The 16,086-nt window shown below is 46.8% G+C and overlaps 1 protein-coding gene across 6 annotated transcripts in view; it reads right to left on the bottom strand.

The window, feature by feature from the left end:
• Positions 1-16,086, bottom strand: part of ATP11C (ATPase phospholipid transporting 11C (ATP11C blood group)) — a 280,200-nt gene that overhangs the window by 117,834 nt on the left and 146,280 nt on the right. For all 6 annotated transcript variants that reach the window (XM_082262976.1, XM_082262974.1, XM_082262973.1 and 3 more), the window contains exon 7: positions 15,516-15,619. In XM_082262976.1, coding sequence (XP_082119102.1) covers positions 15,516-15,619 — 104 coding nt within the window. The remainder of the gene's footprint in view (positions 1-15,515; positions 15,620-16,086) is intronic.

Here is a 16,086-nt window from a genome sequence, read left to right on the forward strand (position 1 = left end):
ATTTACTACATATAAGAAAGACAATATTGCAAAATACACAATCAAGAAAGGCCTTGTTTGCACGGGTGTAATTAAGCGTACATCCATGTGAGAACTATGTTTTACTTGCACAGAACGCACAGGTGTTTAGTGCATTTGTGTGCAGGCAGTCCCAAACATGTCAACTCGGACACAGCCGTTGCTCCCACTTTGACATGTCTGTGGGTATGGGTGCACAAATAATGTGTTTAATACTGAAATACCCCCAAAAATACTTATTTTTAGCTTTAAATATAACAGCATTGCCATAATTACACAGGCCATGGTTCATCCAAAGATCTTTAACCACTTAAGCCCTGGAAGATTTTACCCCCTTCCTGACCAGGGCCTATTTTGCGATTCGGCACTGCGTTACTTTAACGGACAATTGCGCGGTCGTACGACGCTGTACCTAAATTAATTTGACGTGCTTTTTTTTCCCACAAACAGAGCTTTCTTTTGGTGGTATTTGATCACCTGTGCGATTTTTTGATCATGCGCTATAAACAAAAAAAGAGCTTCAATTTTGAAAAAAAAAAAAACAATATTTTTCACATTTTTTTATATGAAATTCCCAAAAAAAAATTAATTTTCTGCTACATATGTTTGGTTAAAAAAAAATAAATAAATCGCAAGAAGCGTATTTTGATTGGTTTGCGCAAAAGTTATCGCGTTTACTAACAAAGGGAAAGATTTTTGTCATTTTTGTTGTTTTTTTTTTTCAACGAGTGATGGCGGCGATCTGCAATTTTGTTTTCGGGACTGCGACATTGCGGTGGACAGATCGGACCCCGGACTGACATTTTTGACACTTTTGGGGGTACCAGTGACATTACTACAGTAATCAGTGCTATACATATGCACTGTTACTGTAAAAATGACACTGGCAGGGAAGGAGTTAACTTTATTTGGGAAGGAGGGGTTAAGTGTGTCCCTAGGGGTGTGCTTCTAACTGTGATTGGATGTGGCTTGAGGTGTAAGAACAGAGAACAACGGTCTTACACAGGGGAGAATGACAGGCGGCTGTGTTTACACTAGCCGCCTGCCTTTCTCCCGCTGTAACGGACAATCGCGAGTGCCTGGCGGACATCGGGTCCACCGGGCACGCGCAGGGGGGTCCTTGAGCGAGCGGGAGCGTGCCTCCAGCGGCGCGCGCGCTTGCTCCCTAGAGCCTCACAGGGGCTGACTGCCGACGTAAATCATCGTTAGGCAGTCGGCAAGTAGTCCTACCACTGAGTGCTTCTACCATGCTCCAACTGATGATGTAAAGGTTTAGTCCCCATAACTGTACTAACCTCTTTAATTCTTTTCAATCAAACTCTGTTTGTAGGTAATTTGGTAATCATATTAATTCTACAAACATTTTAAACGCTAACATATTCAACCATAATTCTTTTATATACATAAACATCTCAACAATAGTCTGAGGGAAAGTAAAGGGGAAAAGCCCAGTTTGAAGGGGAGCTTTGGTAAGATCTCTAATTAATAACAATACACGCTGATTTGTTTACATGCAGAAGAAAGGATGTAAAACTAAGGCTTTTTTCAGCAAGCAGCAAACCACATGCTTGACCTCCAAACAATTCATCCCATTTCTACAGAGATTATTACTACGGAGCAAAAAAAAGGGAAGCAACCACACACGCCTGAAAGCCCCCACACTTGAAAGTGTCAGAAAATCAGAAGATTGTATAATTAAAAATCCAAGAAATTGTTTAATTGAATGCTCTAGTTATTTTAATTAAGACAGGATTCTTAATTAAATGCTTTAAGCTACAGTCTAGCAATTTCTTCAGAAAAGACTGCTGATGACTAATGATTACTCATTACAGGAGGAACTATAAAAAAGAGGAATAAAGGATTTTCGATAAAATTAAGCTGTAAGGCCTTGTTTACACAGGCGCTGATGCCGTTACACGGTGAAGAAGCCATTTTTTTTATCCATCCCTAGCTGGCAGGTGCTGCATGTCTATGAGGATGCAGTAGCTGCATGGACAAAACCGCTCATCCTAATGTGACAAGCATGCAGGTGTGGGTTCCAGTGTGCCACTAAAAACGCACATCTGTGACATTAGGATGAGCAGCTGTGTCCGAGCAGTTGCTGCATCTTCACAGACATGAATGGGCAGCCTGCCAACTAGGGACAGATAAACAAATGGGCCGTTCACTGTGTATGGGCATCAGCCCAGTCTGAATAAGGCCCAATACTGTAAGCAGTAAAGCTTGACCCCAAATTGGCTCGATTTCCACCTTTTTTAGATTGGGTGATCCTAGTAAAGCTGTGAAGGATGGGAAGCACGCTGTGCATCCTGAGTCGTGGGACTTCATTGGAGGGGACAGGGCTGGAAAAAAGTGCAGAGCTTGAAATGTCAAAGGTCATGACATTTGGGTTCACACAACCCTAATCCTATAGCGGCAATAATCCTGACCATATAATATTTGTGAATGTTTTTAAGAAAATGTAAAAAAAGTGTTTAAACTTCACGACCCCCCCCCCCCCCCAAAAAAAAAAAAAAGTTAAAAAGCAGTAAGTCTTAGCAACATATGCACATTTATCCGTTTTATTCTTTAAAGACCCTACAACTACAGAATAATAGCTGCTCCTCAGAAATGCATTAAGCTTTTAAAGGTAAAAAAAAGATTCCTCACTGAATGATCTATGTACATTGCAAGGATTTTGACAAACTTTGTTGCAGACTCCTACTTTTTGCTATTCTGAAGAAATCCCTGTGTGTTTGTCTATGTGGTAACAGCAGTGGCTTTAAAATTATCAATCAGCTGCTGCACCTGCATGGCTCCAATGAGGAAAATTGCAGGGTCTGCACCCCTTTAGACACGATTTCCTATTGATAGTATCTCACAGAAAAATGCCCGATATCTGACACGTATCTTAGTGTAGACTTCTGTATATTTTATACATTAAAATACAGTGATGAAAGAATTACCTATGATATTCCCCATTTATACCTAAAAAATATTTAAAATGTACTAATTTTTCTTTAATGAAAAACATTCTGAACCCTGGCTGCATGCCCTGGGCTTATGTTTTTCATTCAAGCAAAGCTGTATTTCACAAAGCCATGACACTTTTTAAAACTGCAAAGTAACGGTCTATCCTGAAAACACCAGTTTCTGACCCAGCAAATGTGGAGACCACCTAGAGAGTGAAAAGAAAGAAGTGAATGCACAGGAGGAAAGCTGCACAGAAGTGAAAAAAAGGATGCACACGTGACTTTCTATTTAATGAATAAAATAGGTTGTTAACTTAAAGGAGTAGTAAAGTCTCATGGTTTTTGGCCTTAATACATTCTATGCATTAGGGAAGTGGTTCTCAAATCCGGTCCTCGGGACCCACCAACAGGCCAGGTTTGCAAGATAGCTAAATTACATCACAGGTGATCTCATTTGCTTCTCAGTGATTGCAGTATTCTAGTCTGCATCCCCCAAGGTAATACTTAAAATCTGGCCTGTTAGTGGGTCCCGAGGACCGGATTTGAGAACCACTGCATTAGGGTGAAAACCCTTTTCTGCTTCAGCTGCCCCCCAGCCCCCCCCCCCCCGTTTTTCCTTACCTGAAATCGATCGTTCCAGCGAAAACCATGAGCACAGCAGGTCCAGACGCTGTCTCGAGTCCTTATTGGATAGATTGATAGCAGCGGGAGCCATTGGCTCCCACTGCGGTCAATGAAATCCAGTAACAGGAGCCGGGGGCAGGACCGAGTCCTGCTGTCTGTGACAATGGCGCAGCAGCAGGACTCGTGAGCGCACCCGCAAGGGTGCCCCCACGGAAAGCGGCTCTCTGTGGGGGCACTGATTAAGAGGAGGAGCCAGGAGCAACGCCAGGGCACTCCAGAAGAGGAGGATCGGGGCTGCTCTGTGCAAAACCCTTTGCTCTGTGCTAAAACCTATTGTTATTTAAAAAAACAAAAACAAACCTTTACAATCACTTTTAGATACATTTCCTGAAATACAGTACAGGACACAGGATCTTTAGTCTTTACCATGGGTTATATGGCAGCTATGTTTGGGTGAATGAACATTGGAAGAAAAAAAAAAAAAGCCACAGAGACATCCCCTTTATAACCCTGCCCACTCCCAGCTAATCTCAGTTCTGTAGTAAGCAATAGAGAGACCATAAGAAAAAAAAAAAAGGAGGGACCTGTGTCCCATAGTGTACTCAAAGAAAAAGTAATTTTTGTAAAATCTTACCTGTAAAATTCCTTTCTCTGAGTCCTCCGACAGTCGCCGCCTCTTCATATTCGTCACTAATGGGGTTATTGACCTTTGCTCCGTAGGAGTGCTAGGCAACAGAATATATTAATATCAAAGCTTTTAGCATATCCCACCCCCAGGGGGTGGTCGCCTCAGTCAATACCTCCTTGCTTCCTGCATACCAACTCAGTTTCAGTAGAATAGCAGTAGAGTATACAAACAAACCCCAAAAGAGGGGCAGGGGAGGCGACTGTCGGGAGGACTCAGAGAAAGGAATTTTACAGGTAAGATTTTACAAAAATTCCGTTTTCTCTTACGTCCTCCGACAGTCGCCGCCTCTTCATATTCGTCACTAATGGGGACGTCCCAAAGCAGTGTAGACATAAGGGGTGGGAAAAAAGCAGCCGCGCCTAAAGCAACGCAATACCCACATCAGAGAAAGGAACCTTACCAAAGTAAGAGAACCAACTGGGCAACAGGAAAAAACGTGCTCAACAGGAGCAACAACCCAGGAAAAAACAAGTAACCTAGGGGTAAAAACACCCCAACAGCCAAGGGCCCAAATAAGGGACCCTAAGGCACCGCCGCACTAAGGACTTTACGGCCAAAAGAAGCATCTGCCGATGCCTGAACATCCACTTTGTAAAATTTGGAGAAGGTGTGAACGGACGACCAAGTCGCCGCCTTACACACCTGGGCCACAGAAGCCCGATGATGACAGGCCCAAGACGTACTCAGAGACCTGGTAGAGTGCGCCTTCACAGGCACGGGAGGAACCATCCCCCTCAAAGCATAGGCCTGCTCAATGGTCTGTCTGATCCATTTGGCGATGGTAGAAGCCGACGCCGCCATGCCCTTCCGAGGTCCCTCAGGAAGGACAAAGAGAATCCGACTTGCGAAAGGATTTAGTCGATGACAGGTAAACCCTGATCGCCCTAACAACATCCAAGGAATGTAAAGCCACCTCCTTCGGATGCTTAGGCTTCGCGCAAAGCGAAGGCAAGACAATGTCCTCATTGAGGTGAAAATCAGAAATTATTTTCGGAAGAAAAGATGGGTTAGGTCGCAAGACCACCTTATCCAAGTGAATCACCAAATACGGAGACTTACAGGACAAGGCCGCCAGCTCCGACACCCTGCGAGCCGAAGTAATCGCTACGAAGAAGGCAACCTTCTTGGACAACAAAGACAACGAGATCTCCCTGATATTTTCAAAAGGAGCACGTTGCAACACGGACAGAACAAGGTTCAAACCCCATGGAGGCAAAGGCTCCCTCCTAGGAGGGACCAAATGTCTTACCCCTTGAACAAAGGTGCTAACCAAAGAGTTAGACGCCACAGGACGTTGAAAAAGAACGGCCAGCGCAGAAATCTGACCCTTAATCGTGGCCAACGCCAAACGCTGGTCCACGCCCGTTTGAAGGAAAGCCAACACTCTCAATACCGAGTACGAGCGAGGGGAATACCCCCTGGACTCACACCAGGCAAAATACGCCTCCCAAGTACGGTAGTAAATCTTCCCTGAAGAGGCCTTCCTGGCCCTGATCAAAGTGGTAATGACCTCAGGGGAGAGACCCCTATCCTTCAGGACCTGGCTTTCAACAGCCAGGCCGTTAAAGCCAGCGACTGTAAAGCAGGATGGAATATCGGTCCTTGAGACAGGAGATCTTCTCGAAGTGGCAGACGCCACGGAGCGTCGACCACCAGATTCACGAGGTCTGCGTACCAAGACCGGCGAGGCCAGTCCGGTGCCACCAGAATCACCGTTTTCGGTTCCGAGGCCAACCTGCGAAGGAACCTGGACAGCAGCTGAATCGGTGGAAAGGCATACATCAGTCGATACTGATACTGAGAAACTCGATCTTGTATCCAGATCGAACGATTTCCTGAACCCACCTGTCCCGAATGCGGTCCAGCCAGGGTTGAAGAAAACCGAGCAAACGTCCCCCCACCCCAGAAACGGGTGAGGGCGCCCCTTCAGGCCGCATTGTTATGGGCAGCGGATCCGGACTGGCCGGACTTCTGCTTACCCGCCCACGGCTTCTTCTGGGAGCCTTGGCCTTTGAAGGGCTTGCCCTTATAGTGTGACCGAAAGACACGAAAGGACCCCTGAGAGGGCCTAAACGAAGCATTCTTCTTACCACGAACAAACTTAGCCTTGTGAGATTGGGGCAAGAGAGTGCTCTTACCCCCAGAAATACCCTTTATCAGAGTATCCAAAGATTCGCCAAAAAGGCGGGATCCTGCGTAGGGCAAATTTGCCAGAGTCTTGCGAGAAGATTGGTCAACCGACCAACATTTCAACCATATCAGGCGACGGTTCAAGACCGCCACACTAGAAAGGCACGCCGCCAAAGGGACTAAATCCAAGTCCACATCACACAAATACATGACACCCTGATGAATCTGATCCACCATAGCCAAAGTTGTCGGCGGGGCAGAGTCAGCCACCAGAGTGCGCTTGAGCACCTGCGTCCAATCCGCAATAGCCTGGGCTGCCATTATGGAAGCAAAAATAGGCTTCAGCATAGAGCCAGCAACCGTATAAGCATGACGGGCCAGAGATTCCAATCTCCTGTCCGTCGGGTCCCGAAACACTGGGGTATCCCCAGCAGGGTTCGCAGTTGATTTATTCAAAATCGCCACCGCGTGATCCACCTGAGGCGGTACACACCAACGCTCATCAGTAGCCGGAGTAAAGGGATAACGCAGCTTGAACCTACTCGGCACAGCAAAAGGCTTCTTTATATTGCGCCATTGCTCATCAACTGCGTGCTGAAATTCCGTAGAGCAAGGAAAAACCTGCAAAGTTTTGCGTTTTCTCTGCGTCCCATAAGAGGACATCAAAGCAGGAGGACATGGTTCATCCTGCAAATGCAGCGTTTGCTTGATAGAAGCAACCAACTCATCCATGAGTGCAAGCTCTTCAGACGAGCCAGGGGGAGAATTATCAACCCCTTCCACCTCAGCCTCCCCGTCAGACCCCACAAGGTCTAGGGATGAGTGAGACCCTGAGAAGGGCACTCCAGCCATAGCAGCCCCATCGCCCTCTGAATCAGAGGAAATAGACACCCTGGGCCGTTTTGTGGATCGATCAGCCACCAGCATCTGCACCTGAGCAGCTAAGTTTGCCACAATAGTGGCCAGATCAGCCCCCTCGGGGGAAGCAGCAGCCCCTTGGCCCCCCACCAAGGTGGGAGGAAACTTGCAATCCTGAGAATCCATGCCCCAGCAAATTAATTAATAAAGGGTACTGCCCCTTTAAGATCGCGGCGAGCGCTGCCCACCGCACCCACTGAACACACTGACCCCCACAGGGATAAGAAACTGGGCAAGGAATACAGGAAAAAAAGGAGATATATAACCTGGAGAGCTCACACAGGCTGCTGCACCGATCGCTGTCCCAGAGGAAAAGGAAGTGATGCAAGACTGAACGCCCCTATGAAGCCTCTGTAAGGCTACACAAACATGGCCGCTAGGCTGAGGACAAAACCCTGGGCAAAGAGAACATGGCGCTGACATGTGGGATCGATCGCCTCCCAAAATGGCGGCGTTTGGCACCAAAAACGTGTGCCATACCTCACAGGACCTGCCACCATAATTTTTGCCCCAGAAAAATGGTGGATCGCCGCAGCGATCGCCGCACAGCATGTCTAAAATCCTGCTGCTTCATATGACACCCAGCAGAGCGGGAGAGCCCCCCCCTCACAGCCCACACACACAGGCAGCAAGTGCACACAGGAGCTGACAGGGAGCACAGCAGCCACACAGACATGCAGGGTCACACAGTCCCAGACTGACACCCAAAAGAGACAGGTCCCCACATAGAGATACACTTACCAGTCCGGATGGCGTGGGGAGCCTGCTCCAGCGACCAAACCGCAGTACTGAGGACAGGGAGTGTCGCAAGCATGATGCAGTGGAGTTGCGGTGCGAAACCGCAATGGCGTCCAGTGAGGTAGCCACACCGATAGCATCCCTGCAGCGAACAGGGATGGGTCGTTCAATGTGCCAGGGCAAAACCTAAGCTGAACGCTCGATGGCAGGCTGGGAAGCCCCTGGCCCTGAGCCCTGGGATCCAGGGTGGCCAGACAGACCCAGCTCCGCATGATCATCTTCATCAGAAGAACTAACTAACGCTGAAAATAAACAGCTAAGTAAAGGAAAGAGAAAAAACTTCAAATAAAATCAAAAAAAGAGAAAAGTGGCTGAGACTAAGAGCCCCAGCACAGGAACAGCCTGCACTCCTGAGATAGGCATATGAAACTGAGTTGGTATGCAGGAAGCAAGGAGGTATTGACTGAGGGGACCACCCCCTGGGGGTGGGATATGCTAAAAGCTTTGATATTAATATATTCTGTTGCCTAGCACTCCTACGGAGCAAAGGTCAATAACCCCATTAGTGACGAATATGAAGAGGCGGCGACTGTCGGAGGACGCAAGAGAAATTTATTTTTACTAGTAAGTCAAAAACCCCTCTTTTCTTAGTTGTACAGTACAGAACAAAAATCTTTAGTCTTTTCCATTAGATGTCCAAAAGCAATCCAAATGAGGGTTGTGCAAAATGCCACCAACAGGCCCACATGTCAGCTGCAGAAAAGAGGAAGGACAGAAAGCGTCCTTCAGAGTACGGTCTAGGATAGGATGTTAATAGGAATAAGGGCTTCCTATGGTGGCCAACAGTATTGTAGCCGCTAGCAGTGATCATTGTGTTCTACCAGCCAGGAAGGCTCCCCCACCCGCAGAACACAATAGAGCTGCGGGAGGCATTCTCCCATCAACACAGTCAGTGAAATCAAGCGATTATCTTCCCATCTACCTGTGGTGGAAGGAAAGACAACCGAGTCATCTATGGGCTGCTTTAGTGCACCTTTAATGAAAAACTGACCCGCAGTTGAGAGGGGGCTACATTTCTAGACCTGGCGACCACTGCGTACCTGTTTCTGAGCAAACAGAATATTTAATAGGAAAGAAAAGAAAACAACTTGAAAAATAGAAGAGGGTAGAATGAGAGGATGATGAGCAGGAAAAGTGAATACAGAAAATAGGAAGGTGGTGGTACAAAATACAGATGGGGATCAGAGAGGGAAGTTGCGGTCAGACCATCACAGACATCACCATGAGAAGCAGTGCATTGATCCTCAGTGCAGACTAGAGTTAAAATGTCCATAAGGGGTCATTTAAATCTCCCAAGAAATACTGAGTCTAAATTTTTTCACTTTGTCATTGAGACAAAAATGGCGAAAACGGCACCAATTGCGCGGTCGTACGACACTGCACCCAAATAAAATTGATGTCCTCCCCCCCCCCCCCCCCCCCCCACAAGTAGAGCTTTCTTTATGCCTATGGACCAGTAAATAGGGACTGCAACAGGATAATGCTGCCTATTCCGATCCTGTGGGTCGAGGTAATAGCCACCAAGATGGTCACCTTCTGGGATAATGTAGGCAAGGGAATCTCCCTAAATCTCTCAAATGGAGGTTTCTGGAGAACCGAAAGTAGTAAATTTAAATCACATGGTGGCAAATGAGACTGCACAGTTTGGGCCACGTGTCAAACCCCCTGAATGAAGGTACAAACTAAAAAGAGTGCGTGGCTAGGGGTCACTGAAAGAAGATTGCCAGGGCAGACAACTGGCCTTTGATGGTACTCAAGGCCAACTTCTGATCAACGCCCTGTTGAAGAAAGGTTAAGATCCGAGCCACAGAAAAGGATCGAGGATGAGCAACAATCGACACACACCAAGAAATGTACACTTTCCATGTACGATGGTATATCTTGCTGGAAGACGACTTCCTCGCCTTCACCATAGTAGGGATCACCGATCCAGACAGACCTCTATCCCTCAGTACCTGGCTTTCAATAGCTAAGCCATTAAAAAGCCATGTAAAGCAGGATGGTAGATCAGCCCTTGAGACAACTGGTCTTCTCTGAGAAGAAGCCCCCAAGGGACATTTACAGCCACCAAGATGATTGGAAGATCCTTGCTCTTGATTCCTTGCAGAAACTGCCGAAGAAGCCTTAGCCGAGGATGATACTGGCCTTACCGTGGCCCTTGGACGCCTGCGGTCTCTGTCAGAGGACCCCATGACCTCATCACGAACTTTGGTATCCTCCTGTGAAGCCGAACCTGCTAAAGGAGCTGCATGTACTGTAAGACTGTGCAAACAGAACTGTCTTGAAGGTGGATACCACCAGACTCAGAACCTGTATGCCAAATGCAAGAAAGTATTATCTGTGTGACAGTAGACTGTGAATCACGGCCTGTGGTCCCTGAAGTATGTGCAGAGGAAGGACCACCCTGGTCGGAAATAGAATCAGACCTAGGTAAATCAATTCCCTGGACAGGGGGCCCTTAGGTAATTCAGAAATCACCTGAAACTTTGCAGGAATAAATCCACACAAGGAGACTCAGGACCTAAAAAAACCTGAAAAGGACAAGCTTTGTCCCCTTTTCTGGGTACCCCCAAAAGAAACATTTTGCGGATCTCCTTGACGCTCACCAAAGAAGTCCACGGGGCCGGAAACCAGTGAAGATGTCCCCCCACCCCAATAATGGGTGAGGGCAGACCTTCATGCTGAAGGAGTCTTGTCTGCTGGTCTGGGGCAGCTAGCACTGGGCTTACCAGACCAAGGGTGCTTGGAATCTCCCGGGGAAGATTTAAAAGGTCTATTTCCCTTATTCTCTGTCCCAGAAGCACAAATGGGCTGAGAAGGAGGGCCCCCGTCTGCGGTGAGGCTCCTTCCCTTTCCTTGACTGTGGCAGGAAGGCCCCCCCCCCTCCCCCTCGTCAGACCCGTATTGATGTCATCAAGAGTAGCTCCTAACAAGCAGATCAGTAAGAGCTTTTCTTAGAGGCTTGGTGTGCGGACCACATCCTAAGGCCACACCGCGCCTAATCACCACCGCTGAAACAGAAAGCTTGGACAGCACAGGAGCTGTATCCAAAGCTGCATTACAAATAAACTGCAGCCCATGGACCAACTGGTCCACTAAATCAACATAAGCAGCAGGGACCTGCTCATCCCCCAGGCTCTGGTGCAAAAGCTTGGCCCATTCAAGTAGGGTCTGAGACAACAGGGTTGAGGCAAAGACTGGCCGCAATGCCGACCCAGCCATAGTAAACATGCTGCATGCCACAGCCTCTGCTTTCTTGTCAGCCAGGTCCTTAAAGAATGGGGATTCCTCTACTGGGATCATGGTTGCTTTATTCAACCTGGAAACAGAAGGGTCCACCACTGGTGGACTAGCCCACTTTCTTTTTTTAAAAGTGACTCCTCAAAAGGGTAACATACAGCAAAACGTTTGGGGACCACAAAGGGTAATTTTGGTTGGTCCCATTCCTTACAGGAAAACCTGTTAAAATAAGGTACATAAGGAAACACCTTTGGAGTACGATGCGACTTGTGCGTACCAAACGACAAAGCCATGTCCGTGGCTACATTAGCCGCATCGTCAATTTTTAAAGTCTCACGCACTGCAGTGATAAGTGAGAAGTACCAGTGATTTTTCATTCGCTGCTGTGACCATGGAGGAATCATCCTCACTATCGCATAGATCAGGTGGTGCTATGTTAAATCCGCCCTGGGCGGGCCATGTCCACGTTGGCATCAGGCTCAGAATCAGAGGAGACAGCCTGATCAGGGGAAGGCGAGGGATGCTTCCCCCTGGGCCTTTGCCAACAAGCCACTTCCACCTGGGACACTAAGGACTGCAGGACCGCCGTCAGTGCAACCATGGGAAGCTGGGGTTACGAGGGACCATGGTATGAGCCTGAGGCTCCATAAGGAAAGAAAGACCTTGCAGTACAAAAATGCTCTTTTGGCACCACTAAAGGATCCCCTCAAGGCTCAGGGTACCTATCCACAGAAAGAGATAACAGGAACCCCCAAAGACTCACCCTACCGACCGGAGGAGCACAGAGAATTTGAACCCAGCATCATCATGGACTTTATCCCTGTTCATATGTCCCGAGCACAGGAAGAGGAAACAAAGGAGAAAGAGGATGAGCTTCAGCATCCCCTTGAGGCTTCAGTTGTCTCCAGTATTCTCCCGAATTAAGGAAATTAAGGGAGGAATTAAGGCCCCCGAAGCATCATCCAGCAACACAAACATGGCTGCTGACCAGAGACCAGCCAGGCTAAGGGAAAATGGCCCCCCGTGGCATAATCCGACTACACAAACATGGCCGCCAACTGGAGACCAGACAGACTAAGGGAAAATGGCCACCATTAGCTACAAACACTGAAGCATGCTGCCAGGATCTTTCCTGCACCCTCTGCAACGACACCCCCCCCCCCGAAAGTAAGACCCATCATTAGGGGAGACTCTGCTGTGCACTCTGCATCAGTCTCTACACTGGGACCCCCCTGCACTATACCCACACTGCAAACAGCAGGGCATGCACGTAGGAGTCTCCTACACTGGGACCCCTCTAGACTACCAGGGTGGGACACACACTATCCCAGGCCCCTAAAGAGTGGGGATAGTGGGGGAGACACCAGGGGTCTCTGATGCATTCTCTGCCCTGGGATCCCCACCAGACTCTAGGTCCAGACAGGAGGAAATGGGAATGGGGGAAGTCCAGCTCAGTAAGGGATTTAAGGATGGGAGGAGGAAACCTGCAGGCGGGTCCAACCGTCCGTGGAGTTTATCTGCGTCCACCCCAAAGAAAACCACCAAAAAGGGGAGGGGGGGGCTGTACTTACTCTTCCATGGTGCAGGTAACGCTCCAGACAGAGCGAAGAAGGGGAGCGGTCGGCCAAGGGGCCACTGCGACTCAAACCCAAGCGTATGCGACCCTGCAAGACGTTTATCTCGCAGGCCAGCCTCTGTTCGTGAGGCTATGTCGCGCCAGCTCTAGCACGTAGCTGCGGTCTGCACGCACTTGCTGGCTGGGCTGGGGGAACCACTAGATCTAGATTATCCAGCCAGTCGCCCAACCTGGCAGTTGATTGCAGATCTCCAGAGAGAAAAAACAAAAATGATGTAAGGAAGGAGAAAATTGCTAGGACCAGAGATCCCATCTGAGAGTCTAGGTCCTTACTCCTGACTAGACAGATTAAAACTGATTTCCTAGAGCAGAGAGTGGGGTTATATACCAGCTGAGCATGTCCCATGGTCATAGCCAGGTGTTTTTGTTCTGCCTAGTCCTTCTCCTGGAGGAGGCAATATAACCCACCAGTTATGATTTATGGAGCGCCGTCCCATCGATGAACGAAAGAGAAATGAAGATTGAGAACCTAAACTGTTTCAGGGTACAATTTGGTCATTTGATATTCCGAAGAACTTCATAGGGATTCTTGGGGATACTGCAGCCTAGAACAATATATACTATTTGACAGATTCTAATCCAAAAGCGTTTCACTCACCTTTTGGAGACTTTTGCTCTACAGTCACACCAAATGCACCGCAGGCATGCCTGCTGGATTGTGTGTAGGAAATGCAAAGTTATATAGGCTGAGAGAAGCCTAAAAGTACAGCAATTTGGGAAGCAATGTCATATTCAGAACAGCTATCCTACCTAGCTAAGATATTTGATTCCAGGGTGGATGTTGTTGGTCTCAGAAGAGACTAACACAATTGAGTGTTAGAAACAAAATGACAGGGGTACCAAAATAAAGTGAATAAAACCTCTGCCCACTATACTTCCTAATGCGGTATATGTCCTGTTGATAACATTGTTTAAAGCAAGAAACCAGAGGCCAATAAAAGAAAACCCTGTATTGCCGTATTTACAATACTTGGCCTATAATAGATGAAATTCACCTTTTGGTAAAAAAATATATGCTTATATTTGTGCACGAAAAAAAAATGTACATTTATTATTTCCCTAAGGAGCCTGAACAAGCATTTCACCTGTTATCAGTGGATCAGGGGTGCAATGCCAGACTCCTGCAGACAAGCCCTGCAGCTTTCAGCCCATACCTCCTCACAAGCTGACTGTTTACAAGCTACAGGGCTTGTGAATGAACTACGAGGCCTCTCAGCAGTGACCACGCATTCCATTCAGAACTACAAGCCGTCATCATTAATGGCTGACGATAGTTGTAGTCCGTGCATCCACAAGAAAACGGTGATTGAATGAACTGGCCGTGTAGATGGCGTACCGCACAGCCGCATTATTTTCAAATAGTGACAGCAAGCGCGAGGAGAAGATCCCTAGCTTGCTGTCACGGGGGAGGAGAGAGGCTGTCTCTGCAGGAACATGTAAAATGTTCCACCCTAAATATAGGTTAAATATGTTCCAAAAGGTGAACTTATCCTTTAAGATCCAGACTTTGCAAGTAACAGTGGGCATATCCTCAAAGGGGTCTTCAGGATCCGAGAAAGAGAAATGCACCACAGTCATGGACATATATAGCACCCCGCAGCTACCTTCATACCATTGCACTTCATGCTTCACACAGAATTTAATGCCCCAAGCAAACATTACAGACATTGGGGTCTGGGTATGGTTATCAAGATACACACTAAAGGCAACGGATCAGGAAACCACTAAGTAGCACAAGGAAATAGGCATTCAGCTGTTGATAGCAGACTCAGCTGAATAAAATGTCAATAGTTTAAAAAAATAAAACTTCCCTAAAGAACATGCTCATTACCTAAGGACAATAACAAAAAATGCAGCATCATTTGCCACTGCCCAATCACATAAAGGTAGCAACATGTAACTCAGTCTATGAATGCCAGCCCTTTGTCCGGTACTTCACACTTTAACCAAAGTTCAATGTAATTATTCTAGCAAGGTCAGAGACCTCTTGTCATACAATTCTGAGAAGAGCAGTAGCATGTGCTTGGAACTTAGGAACACTTGGTCTGCATTTTCCCAGGATCAGTTACAGGATCATTAAGAAATTAACACATTTACCAAGCAGAGCAGTCAGATGTCAAAAGATGAATGTCAGGAATAAATTTAGAGTTACTCAGCAGGTAGACTACATTCGTTGGGAATGAAAAAAAAAAAAAAGAACTGAAATACAGGAGCTGCCTTTACTGACAGTGCAAGCTCCAGTGTCATAATCCATATCTATTCATTACTGCTTGCTGAGTAACTGACCAAAGACCCACAACAAGCACCTGTATATCAGGTGCTGCAATATTTCATGTGCCAAATGCGTAATCTGGGTCCAAAAATAAGAATGACAATTTGTACACATGTACGTTTAAAAAAGAAAAAGGCCAGCAATGCTAGCTTCCAGATACTTTCTTGACGTGATCTCTGCAAGTTCAAAACGATCATGTTTTGTAGGGGGTATTCTTTACCTGCAATGCCTCCTACTTACTTGTAAAGGTCAGGCTGAGGTTGTTCACATTCAATGGTGGCTGTGAGACCATCAACAGCTTCAACTGTACACAAATCGAATGTCTCACGGACAGCAGAATAGGTCTAAAGTAAAAAAAATAAGTACGGTAGTTAGAATGCAGGTATTTCAGATATAAATCATGCTAATTCTGATGATAACCCTTTGACTTTCATATTTATTTTTAGATCCCCATTACCAGCAGCCTCCTCATTCATGGAAACCCTGCTAAAATCTAACACTTCACTTTCATGCTATTTATAGTGCACTCTAGAGATCCAAATTATCATTGCCAAGATTTTGTTTTCGAGTGTATCAACATTATACAGCTTACAGTGAGCTTCACAAAGTCCTGCTCTGCAGAAACCAAAAAGAAGCAGCAGCATACTTGGTTCATTCAAAACGGTTTCTTAACTTGCTTACATCTCAATGGAATTACTAAAAAGTATGAATGTTAAAGACTAACCCTACCTTTTAGACCATGTTACACCCATATTCAGGGTATAATGTGGTCCAAGTTGACTCCCCAAACCCTAATCACTTTTGAGTTCAT

The sequence above is a fragment of the Pelophylax lessonae genome (genome assembly GCF_965119305.1).
Source record: "Pelophylax lessonae genome assembly, chromosome: 7".
Classification (NCBI taxonomy): Eukaryota; Metazoa; Chordata; class Amphibia; order Anura; family Ranidae; genus Pelophylax; species Pelophylax lessonae.